This window comes from Onychomys torridus, chromosome X, assembly GCF_903995425.1.
Source record: "Onychomys torridus chromosome X, mOncTor1.1, whole genome shotgun sequence".
Lineage (NCBI taxonomy): Eukaryota > Metazoa > Chordata > Mammalia > Rodentia > Cricetidae > Onychomys > Onychomys torridus.
The window spans coordinates 77,163,574-77,179,476 of NC_050466.1; the positions used below are offsets into that span (position 1 = coordinate 77,163,574).

At 40.9% G+C, this 15,903-nt stretch overlaps 1 protein-coding gene across 1 annotated transcript; it reads right to left on the minus strand.

Annotated features, from left to right (window-relative positions):
• Positions 1-1,129: 1,129 nt before the first annotated feature.
• Positions 1,130-2,149, minus strand: LOC118574682 (melanoma-associated antigen B4-like). Its single transcript, XM_036175605.1, has one exon. It carries the CDS (start codon positions 2,147-2,149, stop codon positions 1,130-1,132), a length of 1,020 nt encoding a protein of 339 aa, XP_036031498.1.
• Between the last annotated feature and the right edge of the window lie 13,754 nt (positions 2,150-15,903).

The following is a 15,903-nucleotide window of genomic DNA, read 5'->3' on the forward strand; positions in this document are numbered from 1 at the left end:
AGTTTGGGTTTTTCTCCCTAACCTTATCCTGCCTGGTTATTGGCTGAACAACTTGATTAGTAAACTAATCACAGTGAACAAATCTTCACAGTGTACAAAAGGATCAGCCTACAGCAGGACTGTATGTGGCATAAGACTGTGAATCAGGGAATTAAAGATTATGAGGTTTGACTGTTATGTTTGGTCTTGGGGAAAATTTGTTAAGTTGTAGGCTGGAACATCGGTGGAATAAGTTCAAAGAGAAACAACACATGGCTATTTTGGTTACATGAACACAATATATGACTTCACATTTTGGTATACAAAACCTCAGTTGTGAAAGAGTTTTCTTTTTTTAAGTGGGAATCATTAATATAAGCATTTTGATTTGATTCATTGCTACCCATCCACCTGGGATTATTTTTCTTCATGTTAAATTGAGATGGCACAGAGTATACAGCATTTTAAATTGCAATAAAACTATCAGAATTTTTTTTTTAAAAAAGCAACTTAAAAATGTTTTCTGTCCAATGCCACAAAAACCAGTTTCTTTCTTTATTGGGAAGAAAACTAGTTTTCATTTTCATGCATAATGAGATCTTCTCCTAGAATCTAATACTGCATGAGTAGGCACTACATCTACTTTCAATAAACATCTTCAGTATAAAGTCTGAAGACATCCCAAGACTGGATGTTTAATTACTGTTTAGGTAGAGCACGAGTCTTAACAAAGAGATCTGACTCACTGTGATTGAATTTCTCATGCATTCTTTAATATCAAAAACAAATGCAGGTGTACATTTCTTAAGTTTGAAAAAAGTAACTGAGTAAACAATAAATGACCAACTTTCACTTTTGTCCATTTTCAAATATTTTGCTACAGATTTTTCTATCTCCAAGATTCTTCCTCTATAAATGCCATGTTACTTTGCTGTAGCACTGCCAAACTTACATGCAAAATACTAATTTGTATTTCAAAATGTGAACATTCAACTTGACAAACAGCAGTAAAGAAAGTCTACAAAATTTTTCTGTATATATATTCTAACTCCAAGTTAACGATTTGCTAAAACACCCCCAAAACCATATCAACTTATTTGTAAAAAGATGAACAGACCTTTTCAACCATATAGCAGAGGCCACCTATATCTCACTTGTGAGTAGGATGGCTTAACTTGATCTTAGTATGTCCCTTGGCCTTGCCCTTAGTGCCAGGCCTGGCTGCAGCTTCGTCTTTGGCTTTCTCTTCCTCTTCAACCAAAGCCTGCTCATAAAGAGATGAGTAAGCACTCGGCATGGTTTCACTGACCTTAGCTAAAAAGTCCATCACTTTCATCTTGCTGGTTTCAGCATAGGCTCTTGGACCCCACAGGAACTGATAGGATGGAGGATCCCCACCAGGAACTTGACGGTATTCCAGGTACTTTTCCTGCACTAGCTCTTCAGTGATGAGCTTCCTGACATCCCCAAAGATGAGATGTGGGACCCCATCATAGATTCCTAACATATTCAGGAAGTGCCAGATCTCCTCCTCTGAAGCACAGTAGTTATTTAAGTAGATCACACTTAGAAGAGGGATCAGAATGCCCCTGTTGGGAAGACCCAGCTCATTGCTCCGACTTCCATCATCCTGGAAATCAAGCTTGCTGATAAGCATGTAGGATTGACCATTGGGCTGGATTTCTTTCAACTCAATGCCAAAAACCATATCCAAACGATATGTGGCTTTCTTGAGGATCTCAGGGAACTGATCCTTGAACCTTTTGTTGATAACTTTGAGCATTTCTCCCCTCTTCGCAGGCTGTTTAACTTTGTACTTGCAGAGCATGTACTCCACCAGCATTCCTGTCTTCCTTGATAAAAGATCCATCTGCATGCTTCCAGTGGAGAGTGGGGCCCTACAAGAACTCTCGTTTTTCTCTTCTTGGCCCTTTGCACCTTTACCAGACTTTTTGTGGGCCAAGCCTTTACTAGCAGTAATGGTGGGTGCCTTACCCAGTGGAAAGCCAGAAGTAGGACACTTAGCATCTCCTGAAGCTTGATCAGAGCAGGCATGTGACTCTTCTTTCTCTGATGCCTTTGCCTGAGCATCATTTAGCCCCTGGGCCTCATCATGGACCTGGCGACGTTTCTCTCGAGCACGGGCCTTACTCTTCTTTCCTCTAGGCATGACGGCTGTAGTCAGAAGAGAAAGATGTAGTCTGGGTAGCAGAGCAAGTGATCTTGTCACCTAGATCAGGAAAATAATAAACTATAAGCAGTTTTTTTGCAGATTTTGAGGAGAACATTGCGGTAAGGATACACTGGGCTTTTGTTCTGACCAGCTTCCATTAATTCTGACTTACAGAGTTGCCTGAGTACTCTTAGTTCTAATCACATCCAGAACTCTTCTCCTTTCCTTGCCATATGAAAGATGCCTAGGAGCCTGGAGAAGAGCTTCAGAGAGCTCCCACTACTGCAATGACTGAGTACAGACTGCTGACAATTCTAAAATGGTCCATCCAATGTTCTTTGGTGTCTTCAACCCTACTTGCAGTTCCTTTCCTAGGCTCCATGTTAAGCATAGCACCACGACCCTTCTTTTCACTGGGCCCTACAATATCAGACTAAGCATTTTACCTCTGGATTGAAGTAAGACATGCTGATGGGCTGGGGTGGTATCTCAATCCATAATGAGCTTGCCCTGAGCTTTAAACCTAGGATCCATGTGTCAAAAGCAAAGCGAAGTGTGGTGGATTGCACTTATAATCTCAGTTCTGGGATGGAGACAGAAGGATCCCTGGGCCTCTGCAACCAGCAAAACTAGCCTATCCGCCAGATCCAGGCCATGAAGAAAAGCCATCTTAAACACAAGATGGATAGCTCCTGAGGAATACCTCCTTAGTTTGGCCTCTGGTTTCCACAAACACACATTCCACACATTGACACACACATATACACATGCACTAAGAAAACACAGATTTCACACACACACACACACAAATGTGAGGAAGATGTTGAAACTCACAGCACTAATCATTGCCCTCTTGGGCTGAAAATGCCCTGGGAACACTGACTGTGCCTAGTCAGGACTACATGTCCAGGTCACACTATAGCGCCTGGACTTTCAGAGGCCCCATTATTTTTGGAAGTGACTCCCTCATCTTCGTATATCTTCACTGATGTTGGGTACTGGATACCAAGGCTAAAGTGGGCCTATGCAAGACCAAGGCTGTTCCTTCTCAGAGAAGGCTTTTGAGAGGAGCAGAGGGCTCTCACTTTACCAGCTCCCAATTCAGCAGCATTTTAAATATCTCTATGCTGTGCGCTAGGTTTCAGCTAGTATCCTGCTCACACAGTTTAAACTGATGCTTTTTCTGTCTGTACTCATTTTACTAAGTCATGGGAACTGCTGTAAAATTCTTCATATGTATACCTTGTACACTTCATACTTTGCCCACTTCCCTCACCCATTGCTGTATTTCCTCATTCTTTTTCTCCTCATCCCACTCAATTTCCCATTATCCTCTTCCTTTCTTCCTTCCTTCTTTCTTTTTTTTCTTTTGCTTTTTTCAGACAGAGTTTCTCTGTGTAACAACCCTGGTTGTCTTGGAACTCGCTCTGTAGACCTGGCTGGCCTCCTACTCAGAGATCTGCCTGCCTCTGCCTCCCGAGTGCTGGGACTAAAGGTGAGCACTACCACAGCCTAGCTTATCCTCTTATTTCTAATGGTATGTGAGTTTTGGAAGGAGGCTTTAACTCTTTCACTTATTTATTAATATTTAACTTATTATTTAATATTTAATAACATCTGGCCAGGCAGTGGTGGTGCACGCCTTTAATCCCAGCACTCGGGAGGCAGAGGCAGGTGGATTTCTGTGAGTTCGTTGAGTTCCAGGAAAGGCACAAAGCTACACAGAAAAACCCTGTCTTGAAAAACCAAAATAAATAAATAAATAAATAAAAATAACATCTGCTTTTGCCATTTTTGCAACTTTACCTAGGGCTCACGAAAGCTAAACAAACACTGAGTTAATTTTCCAGCCTCTACTCCATTTATTTATTTATATTATTATTTTGATAGACACTGTGCTGGGTTCCCCCCCCTCCTTTTTTTTTTTTTTTTTTTTTTTTTTAAAGACAGGGTTTCTCTGTGTAGCCCTAGCTGTCCTGGAACTTGCTCTGTAGACCAGGCTGGCCTTAAACTCAGAAATCTGCCTGCCTCTGCCTCCTGAGTGCTAAATAAATTTAATAACATCTGCTTTTGCCGTCTTTGCAACTTTACCTAGGGCTTCATGAATGCTAAGCAAAAATTATTCTCCAGCTGTGCTTTCCGTTTGTCCCTCCGTCTCTGATTTTTAAAGTAGTTCGGAAGAATATAAAAGCCTCCAGTTATGTCTGGTGTATGATTCCTTCTGACCTCCATATGCTGGACCAGGCTACCAGAAGTTAGGCTTTCCTCTAACTCTCATAGGCTGGGCTGGGCGTGGCCACCCGGTTAGACTTCCTGACACCCAAGGGCTGGGCGTGGCCACCGTTAGTCCTGCTGTGATACCCACAGGCTGGGCGTGGCCACCCGGTTACTCCTCCTGACACCCACGGGCTGGGTGTGGCCACCCGGTTAGGCTTCCTGACATCCACGGGCTGGGCGTGGCCACCGTTAGTCTTGCTGTGACACCCACAGGCTGGGTGTGGCCACCCGGCTAGGCTTCCTGACACCCACGGAAAGGGTGTGGCCACTGTTAGTCCCATTGTGACCCCCACGGCTGGGCGTGGCCACCGTTAGTCCTGCTGTGTCACCCACAGGCTGGGCATGGCTACCAGAAGTTAGGTTTCCTGACACCCACGTGTTGGGCGTGGCTATCTTAAGCCTCAAAGTATCTCTTCCCTTTGGTTCACTGAGACAACCCACCACCCCGTGTTGAGCACAGCTAACCCCGTGCCCTTCAGGGCTTTTTACAGTTGTTTTTCTGAGGTGGGGGTTGCAAGCGTCTCCTTAGGCACTTAAAAATCTGTACAGAAACTCCATAAGTTGGTTCTCTCATTCCACCATGAAGGTTTTAAGGAACTAACTCACATTTCACTGACATTAGGATTTTTTTTCTAGTGTTTTTAAAATTTTTTCCACGCTATTATGTTTACTTCTCTCGTTTTTTAAACATTAGCTACCTATCTTCAGGTGATTAAGTCCAGTCCACTTCCTTTGATTGTGTACTCTCCCTGGGGCGTTTTACAGCCCAGGGCCAGGACAGCACATTGTGGACATAAATTCGGTTCAAAGTTCTCTCCTTACCACTTAGAAGCCAGAGCTTGGGTTTAACTGTGACCTAGGAAGCTATCATTTTCAGAATCAGGGTTACTTTCTAAGACCGGGGTCCCTGTTTCCTCCCAGAAACATGCAGAGCTACAAGACAACTCACATTTTCCCAGGGCAAGCCTGCTGACCTATGAGCGAGAGCTAGCATAGCTTCTGCGGTTATTATCTGCTCTTTGGTAGACATTCAGGGTCCTTACCTTGACCGCAGACCTCCGGCCGAACTTGCCAGCAGCTGGTCCAGAGCAGCAAACGCGGCTTGTGTGCCACGGGCACTAAGACCCAGTTCCTCCCCTCCTCACAGGAAGCAAGGATAAACCACATCCGGTGAGGGGCAGGCTCTGAAGATTGACAGCAGGGCTGGGTCGCTCTGGAACCCCACTGCTGTGGAAGCAGTTTACAGGAGAGTCTGATTTCCTCACTGTACTTCCCTAAGACACCTAGCCCTCCACACCCCCACACTTTCCTCCCTCTGGTGCACACAGAGCTTAATCCTCAGCCTCTGAAGCCCCCACTTAACTCATGCTCCATCCACCACACCATACTTCCATCCTCTCCATACACTGCCTGACCCCGCCTTCTTCCCCTTTGCATGCCCTGCCCCAGGCAGTGTGCAAATCGTCTTCTGTTTACAGCTTAATTCTCAGCTTTCAGCTACACTTCTCTGTTTTCCTATGATTCTGCTCCCCCCACCCCAGGGAGGGGGCAGTGTGGGGGGTATGGGGGAATAAAGGTTACCAGGTCACAACATCTGTCTAGTGTGTTCCAACTAGGAACAGTGAATCTTGAGCTCCTGACCTATATACACCCAAGACTGCCAGCTGCACACACACAGCCTTCCCTGCCTCATAACACACATTTATATATTTACAATAAAAGTATATATATATATATATATATATACACATATACATATACATACTTATATTTTTATTTTTTCCAGTTTGCATACCAACCACAGTTCCCCCTTTCTCCCCTCCTCCTGCTCCCCTCCTACCTCCCCTCACCCCCACAATCCATTCCTCAGAGAGGGTAAGGCCTCCCATGGGGAGTCAACAAGGTCTGGCACATCAAGTTAAGCCGGGCCCAAGCCCCTCCCCACTGCATCAAGACTGAACAAGGTATCCCACCACAGGGAGTGCTCTCCAAAGGCCAGTCCATGCACCAGGGATAAATCCAAGTCCCACTGTCAGGGGCCCCACAAGCAGACCAAGCCATGCAACTGTCACCCACATTCAGAGGGCCTGGTTCAGTGTCCTGCGGGTTCCTCAGCTGTCCATCCAGAGTCCATGAGCTCTCCCTAGCCCAGGTCAGCAGTCTCTGTGGGTTTCCCCCATCAGTCCTTGAAGTGGAAGTCTAGATTTACTGCAGAGGTTGACAGCTTTATCCTGAACTCCAGAGTGCTGCTTCCCACTCTTTCCCAGAGCCAAGAAATGCCTCAGGTTAAGGTCCAGTCTCCAGAAGAAGCCACACCTTCTTGAGTCCCAGAGGAGATAATCTGGACAAACTTCAAAAGGTGCTCAAGGCTGGAGTTTCTTGGTTCCAATGCTGGGCCAGGATTCTGAGCTCACACTTTCTCTTAGGAGACAATACCTTTCATTCCCCACTGGGTCTCTCAGTTTGACTTTGGCTTTGAACAGGAACTCTGCCTTGCAGGACTGGGGTCCTGACCCTTAAAACCTATTAGGTTGCTTGCTGTAATACAAACTCTTTCTGCTAGCTCAACAAATGGCTTCTGGGGTTCCTGACATCTTCCCTTCTTCTGATCTTGGGCCATTTGCTTCTACCGTAGAATTCACTCACCTCAGTACCAGAAGTGGATGTCTAGTCACACCCCAGTTAGGACCCATTTCCTATTCTTCACCTGTCCAGCCAGAAGCATGGCTGAGAGTTTTGAAGAAGCACCTTTTTTTTTTTTTAATTAAGAGATTTTCTATCACTCTTTTTTATCTGGTCCTCCTCTGATTGTTCCTGGCTGTTCTCACCTTTGTACCCATTAAAGGCAAGCCTCCTGACTGTTAAAGGACATGGTATTTCACTCCCAACCTCCTTCAGGAAAAAAATCAGGGTTAGCTCATCCTCATAGCTCTGCCTGGCCTAATAACAGCTGTCAGTTCATGAAGTCTTTTGCTTTTAGTATAAATATCCATATCTTATATTTATATTAATCATATATATATATATATTTAAATATATATGTACATATTATTTCAATCCCATGCTTGTGATTCAGGATCACTTTCTCCCTCAATAAACCTAGATTACCCTTTTCAGTCCCCAGTGTGGCTTCTTTTCTTTGGAGAAATCTCCCAGGTAGAAGTTTTTGTGGGCTACATTAGGTTTGGCATGTTTGGATTTCAGAAAAACCAGCAGCAGAGTAAGAATTTTAGGGAACAAAACTACACTTCCTCTTCAAATCCTAATTCTGACTACCATCTGACTATCAAATCTGGGAATATTTTTTTCTCTGTATTTCTGTCATTCTCTTTTGGCCAATGCTCTCAGTAGGTTCAAGAGAAGCTATCTAATGGCATGCCTCTATTGTCTGAGGAATCCTGGGCATGATATTACATTTGGATATATGTTTGAATGATGTCTTGTTGAGTGTATATTTTCAGTAATAATTCATGCAAGGATAACATTTTTCTCCTATGTCATAAAAAAACATCAGGAAATGAACAACGTGCATCAGGGGTTCAAAATTAGAAGGTGGCCTGCAAACCACCGTTTTTATATAATAAAAATGCCTGATAGACATAGCAGTTCATTCCTGTTAAATCAGGAAAATGGAAAGTTCAGGTCAAGTCTAAACTATGTAATAATTTCAATGTCAGCCTCATTTCATACCTGGTCTGGATCAAACTCCTAAAGAAATAATTAAAAATAAGTTAAATACAAAGAAAATTATGGAATTCAGAAAGGGCTAAAAACTCTTATCTATACCTTCATTTTTGTCAGCCTGATTTATTAAGGTTGCTTCTTAAACTTTTATTTTTAAAAATGTGGATGGCTCAGATAGATTTTTATAAGCCCCTTATCTTTGGAAGCTGCCTGATTTCACATAAGTATACAATTCAATCACCACAACCCATTCTAATTTTTCTATTTCCATACCTTATATTTAGTCAGATATTTTGGATCATACCTTCAATCACTGCAGTCATGAAGGAGAGACATGATGATTTCCACATCATCTGCTGCATGGGATTCCCTGGGACAGTCGGCATTGCAGTACAAAACTGTTTCTCTAAGATACACTACCACCTAAGAGGTCTTCACCATTGTTTTGGTGATCTCGTTTATCTCACTATATGTTACTACCAGTATTTCGAGATCAGAGGATTTATTTGTTATGATGTTGTTACAGAAATAAAAAGAAAACTGAAGGGCTGGAGAGAGAGCACAGCAATTAAGAAGTGCTTGGTTGCTCTTGCAGAGGGTCTGGGTTTAATTCCCAGCAGTTTTAGGGGGATCTGAGGCCCTCTTCTGACCTCCATGGGCACTGCATGCATATAGTGCACTTAAATACATGCAGGCAAAATACTCATACACACAAAAATAAAAATTAGAAAATAGTTTAAGGAAACAAGATAGTTTATTCTGGATCCATTTTGAGTGTCCATGGCCTGATAACACTGATTTGGGTTACCTCAAATTCATGTTCCATAATGGAAGAAGTGTCATAAGTTTTTCTAGTTTTACAGAACAAAGAAAGTGACAAATCAAGGCAAATTTAAAATACATTGATGGGAACATCAGAGAGGCAGGTACAAGATGGGAGAAACTTTTCTATGGTCCCAAGATAGTATCTGATGACATTCTTAGCATTGGTTTAGTGGAGGCTAGTGGGCTGTTAGTTAATAGATTTGAAAAGGTTTCTATCAGTCACAAGATGTTAGCTCAGACACAGACAGGAATGGCTGTTCAGGAGAAATAAACTTGCCCACAATAAGGTACTTAGCCACCGGACCTGAAACATTCCACAGTAGTGAAATTTTAATCAGTTAATCACTCTCCATAGACAATTTCTTTTTGAGAATTAAACACAGCTTGTTTTCATATATGATTCTGCCTGTAACTCAGGCATCACAATTTGTACATTCAGGGACCACATAAAATTTATTAAATATTATAAGGTCCCATGTAGCTAGGAAGGCTCATTCGTAGGATGTGATATAGATGGGGCTGAGTAGTGGGCAGGATAGCAGTCTCCAGGAGAGAGGGATAGCTGGTAGAGGCCATTAAGAAAGAAAGTCTTGGATCATATCAAAACCATTAGCCATTATGTTACAGATCTGAATTATTTTTACATCCTCTGATTCTGACATAACATTTACATGTGAAATAAAATTACTATATATAAATTAAGTAATCAAGAATACCATTTGGCCTAATGGAGTGAAAGTGACAGATGAAACCAACATCTAAAAAGACCAAATTTACACATATTTTTAAAAGATTGGCTCTATAGTTCTCTTTGTATTTAGTTATTTGTATTCAATGGACTCTCTTACTTACATTTAAGTAGTTAGAAATGTGACTTTCAAAGGAATCATTGTAGTATTATTTTTTATATTAAAATACAAAATTGTTTAATGTTGAAATCATGGTTAATTGTACTATACAACATTTTAGATGCTAATTACATCAAGAAACATCAATATTGAAGATCTTAAACATCATAAATGTTGTTAGACATTGATGTCTTTTGTATACTTCATATTATCTTATTTCTAATGTAGAAATAAGAATTAACCCAAATCTTTGAGTAACTCTAGGTAGAGTAAATAAACTTAAAGTTTAATTTGAAAACTATATATTTTTACCTAAATTATACTAAATCATGAGACTATATATTATATGCATATATTTATAAAGACAATGAAAAACTTGAATATTTCAAACTTTAGTTTTGTATAAGGTAGGACCTTAGGGTAAGCAAACTGTTATAACAAAAAGGTATAATCAGATGAAACAATATGATACTTTCATTTGTAACTTCATTAAAATCAAGACTAATATTATTTTATCATTTATAAATACACTAAGTAGAATATTGGATGTCATAAATATTTTTTAAAATCTAATTACAAGAATATTTAGGAAACATAAAAGGTGAGAAAAATGTTTAGTTACTCAGGGTTCTGCACTGTCAGTGGTGTTGAAGATGAAGGTGCTCTTAGACAATGTGAGAAAGTTTACCATCTCCTAAGAGTGAATAAAAAGTACTGGAGACAGTCCTCATCTTTAAATCAGAATGGAGTCTTTGAGGTGATATCCCTTTCTCCCCTTTAAGTTGATGAGATCATGTTTTGTTTTTCTTTGAAGAAGACTCTGTAACGAATTTTGAACATAAGTTGTCACAGTTAAAATCTTTTACAATACTATGTGTTGTTTATCTAATAGACCAAATTTTATGCACAGTTTTAAATATTTATCCAGTGGAACAAGTTTTACAATCGCTATGTAATTTATTAGGTATATTTTAAGTAGATATCACTCTCTAAACAGAACATTTTTTAATGATTAAAGCAATGACTGACATCCAAACAGCAAAAGCTTTGTCCAATGGGAAAACATTTTTAAAAACTAAAATTTAATCATAAGTTTTAAATGTCCATTTAGTGAAAGAATACTAAGAACAGATCAATTCTGGAGAAAATATTGTTAGCTGGGAGGTAGTGGCATAGGCCTTTAATCTGAGCACTCTGTGAGTCTGAGACCAACCTGGTCTTAAGAGCGAGTTCCCAGACAATTGGGCTACACAGATAGACTCCGTCTCAAAAATAAACAAACAAACAAACCAAAAAAAAAATTGTAGAAAATCAAGTATTACATCTCAGGGTATTGAAGTAACCTTTAATTTTTTTAACCTACATATTATTTTAACTTAGGTACAACCATATTTATTTTTAAAGAGCCTTTTACAACATACTTTAATCTTAACATTATGATTGCTAATTTAAAATTTAGAAAAAAAATTTAATGAGGTAATTTTAAGTGAAAACTCATTTGGTTATATCTAAAACTCAGTAGACATATGGTATCTTAGATAGTAGTTGTAAACTTACTTAAAGTGCATTGATAGATTTTGTTTTCTTAACTAAATTTTAATTACTTGTTAAATATTTAAGTTACTGTAACAAGTACTTTGGATTTTTCTATGAAAAGCATTTACTTTTCCTTAGTGGTTATGAGGCATCAAAAGTCAGATAACGCATGTAGAACTGAACAAAGTTTTGCATTTATGACTATCATAATTTTTAACTAAGAAAAAAGATAATTTAAAAATATATCAGTATGGAGTAACACATTAAGATGATCTGTAAACTTTAAGATGTGTATGTAAGCCTCAAAGTAGGTTTGCAAAATGATAATTTAAATTTATTTAGGATTTTTTCTTACATATGCCTGGCTAAAATAAAACTCCTGAAAAACCTGTTTGTTTATCAAGAGGTGGTAGTGATTTTTTTATCCTTAAAATGCTTAAAATAGTTGTGTCATATATACACTAACATAAGTTGTTCTTTTAATCTTTGGAATAAAGAGTTTAGTATCTCAAGGGAGTGAAATTGTCTGATAGGAAAAACTTACTCAGGAGTAGAGTAATCATAGCTTAAAGTTACTGTATACCCTCAGGCAATAGAATCCATGGTGTAGAGCCAGAATTAGGGTAAAGATCTAGGAGATAACATTCACAAGGGTTGAATAATTATGTATGTCTTGTCCTTACAATCAGATTTAAAATTTTTTGATTTAAAAAAAAAAACACCCATGTTAATTGTCCCAAAGAAAGATTTAGGACCATTACCAATCTCTATTTGTTTACCTATATGATCATGTTGGTTCAATGTACTTTTTGATTTTTATCATTATTTTGATTCTTAAAATTTTAGTTTACTGTGAGTTAAAAAAAAAAAAAAACTGAACCTGTATGGGGAGCCCACTGAGATGACCACTCACACACAATTTCTAGTCAAAGTATTTATTCCAGCTGGCTCGGGCTACACTTAGGCCCAAATACCTACTTGCCCCAAGCATTTAGAGCAGTAGTTCCCAACCTGTGGGTCACAACCCCTTTAGGGTCTTTTAGGGGTCACCTAAGACCATCAGAAAACACAGATATTTACAATATGATTTATAACAGTAGCAAAATTATAGTTATGAAATAGCAATGAAAATAATTTTATGGTTGGAGTCACAACATGAGGAACTGCATTAAAGGGTTGCAGCATCAGGAAGGTTGAAAACCATTGATTTAGAACAAGAGACTTTTAAAAACAAAGCCTACATCCTGGTATTTTGCTCTGTAGCATTAGGAATAGATTTGCACTAGCAAGCAGTTTAATAGAAGCTAAGATAAGCTGTCAGCTGGAAGGGGTAGGGTTCTGCAAAAACAAGCAAGTTTAACAGAAGCTGAGGTATTAGCTGGTGCATCTTGGCCTCAGGTCCTAGAATAGATTTGGGGCATTTTTCCATGTGATTCTCCATCAAGGAGATCAGATTCTGGTTAAACATGAAATGGTCTCATCAAGAATACAAAATGGTGGCTGGCAGTGGTGGTGCACGCCTGTAATCTCAGGACTCAGGAGGCAGAGGCAGGTGGATCTCTGGTCTACAAATCGAGTTCCAGGACAGGCTCCAAAGCTACAGAGAAACCCTGTCTCAAAAAACAAACAAAAAAGCAAAAACAAAAACAAACAAAAAAACCAAAGAAAACCCAAAAAATCAAACAAAAAAACCCCCAAAAACCAAAACCCAAACCAAACAAACAAAAAGAATACAAGATGAAAAAAAATACAAGATGGAGGAACCTCAGCATTGTCTTACCCTGTCACATTCCCCACTGGTGCTATGAGCTTGAGTCAAATTCTTGATTTGTCCTGTTCTAGAGCATAATTGATCCCTAGGATCAGTAGCTTAGTTGACCATGCAGTGGGGACACAGGAGTCTCATCATTAACCAGGTCAGAATAAAAATCAATGGTCTGGCTATTGCTGACAGTAAGGTGGTCAGCCATGGGGACCAGGTAAACAGAGACTGATACCAATGATCTGATCTATGCCTTCTTTCTTTCCTTTCTTTAAGGTTGTTTTTTCTGACCATGACGGGGTTTTCTGTAATTACCATTGATTGGTTGGCATAGAAAGAGCAAGTTTCTCCTAAGGCCATGTGAAGTCCTCTCTGTTTCATAAAAAGGAGACCTAGCCTCCTTAGTTCTATAGGACTACCTCTGTGAGGGAGTCAATTTGACTCTCCAGCCTGGAAATAGAATTCTCCAAGTGGCCAAGGTCTAAGTCTGTCTGGGAACTCAGTTCCCTAAAGTTCTGGTTCTCAACAATGAAGGCTGAGGGCCCTGTGGTAGTTACACTGGCCATTCCTGCCCATACTAGCTAGGATTGGGTCCAGAATCAGGGGACCATTGATTTTTGATAACACTGATTCAAGGCCAACATGAGCTCTCCTTTCTTCTCTACTAGAGGCATAAACCTGAGGGACAACATAGACCAATAAATATAAAGTGTAGGTGTAAATTTCCAGTGAGCTACAGGAAGCACATTTAGTCAAACCATTAGTACTTTGAGGACATGATGTAGGTACCTTTTCCCTAGCAGAGCATGCATAAAATTGTGATCCCTGAAGGCTTTTTTCTGGCCAGTCTTCTTCACAGAAGACTTACTGACACCCATCTCTCCCCTAGGCCAATATTATTCCATCCCTGGTAAGGGAGCAGAGATTCACCTGGAAGATAGAGCTTTCCATGCCTGGTTTTTCTGAATTCCCATGTCCAGGTTTGGGGGCTGATGGGGACTGTTTATCCTGGGTTAGTACTCTGGTCAGTCCTACCTTTAAGGGGTCCATGTGACAATGCATCTGGTGTCATCCTCAGTGGCTTCTTTTCAAGGGATGACACCAGCTACTTTGACAGCAGTTGGGAAATACCTTGGAGTGTGGGAAGGATATGAGGTGTTCTCCCAAACATAACTTCAAAGGAGGAAGTTCCTCCTGGTAAAGAGTATATCAGGCCCTGAGCATGGCAAAGGGGAGGTTGACTAGGTAGAGATCCACAACCAGTTGCCTCTCCTCCACCACTCCTGTGTATCCTCTTTAGCCACTTTTTGTTTTGTCCTTTGAATCTTGCCCCAGGGTGTGTTCCTGCATTCAGGGGTGGCCCATAAATTGGGCTCCTGAAGAGCTATAAAGACTTGGGAGGGATCCCACTGATTCTAGGGCCATTTTTCAGGTGATCAAGTCAGCTGCTCTGACTAGGAAATCCCTTTTTGGATGTCTTTTGCAATGCAATCAGACAAATTCAAACCAAATTAGAAAAATCCTGTTTAATGGGTAAAGCCCTTCTGGATGACTTCCCCACCCCCACCACCACACCCCACCCCCACACAAAGGAAATGGGAAAGATATCCCGAAAAACCATGTGTCTGTTTTCTGAGATGCAGTTAAAATACCCTGTAGGAGTGGTCATGAGCATCTCTGGGGAGGAGCAGTGTCTGACAGGCTTGAGACAAGGCAGGGTTGGGGAAGAGAGAGATGAGGGAGGAGTGTTGAAGTGGAGCTACCACCAGAACATTCCAGGATCTTTGGGTATATGAGTGCCAGGGGCTGAGGTGGAGGTTCCAGAACACTTGGGTAAGCAGAGAGCTTATAATAGGGCTAAAATTTCTTCTCTATTTTTTATTTCTTTTTGGTAAGGCTAACAATCTTCTTCCCCTATATAGAGTCCCATGAACATGAGCTGTGGTAAAAGTATATTGGCGATCATTGTATATGGTGATGGCCATGTCTTTCCCCCAGCAGACTTCTTGAGTCAAAGCTGTAAGTTCAGCTCTTGAGCTGAGGTTCCCCTGCTTAAAGATTGTGCCCAGATAGTCTTGGGGTCACCACCAGTGCCTCTGCATACCTGATCCTGTTTAAGGCAAAACTGCTCCAGTAGGTGAACAAAACCTCTTCTGGTTTTACCAACAGGACCTCAGTCAAATCAGGTCTGATGGACTAGATCAAGTCAATCTCCTCATGATCACTATGCAAGGGACCCATGACATTTGTCATCTGGAAGGGGACTAGTGGAGTTGAGGGCTGGCATCTTGTTGAAATGGATGTGGGGTTGGTGAAGAAGCAGGACTTGGTATTGGTTCCCCTGGGTGTTGGACATCCATCTCTCAGGTGCTGTCCTCAAGTGGGCCTCAACAGAGTGTGGGGCTGTCACGAACAGTTAGTGCCCTAAAGTTAATTTGTCAGCTTCCTTTATCAGCGAGGTGGTGGCAGCTGTGACCTGTGAACATGCTGGCCCTCCAGCTGCTACGTCCTCAAGTCTCTTGGACAGATACGCCTCAGGTCTTTTCCAGGGTCCCAGGGTTTGTATGAGAACTCCTTAGGAAATATCTCTGGCAGCATCCATGTACAAATGGAATGGCTCAGTAATGTCTAGGAGGCCAGGTACAGGGCAGACACCAGGGCCTTTCTCGAGGCTTTGAGGTCCCTCTGCTTAGTCTCGGTCCACCCCAAAGGCTGTATATACACCCCAGGGGGTGGAATACAGGGGCTTGGCTATCTCAGCAAATCCCATTATCCATAGCCAGCAGTATCCAATTGCCCTCAGGAATTCTTATACTTGT

Excerpts from the sequence above, each read along its gene's own strand:
- LOC118574682 (XM_036175605.1), bottom strand. The coding sequence starts at position 2,149 with ATGCCTAGAGGAAAGAAGAGTAAGGCCCGTGCTCGAGAGAAACGTCGC.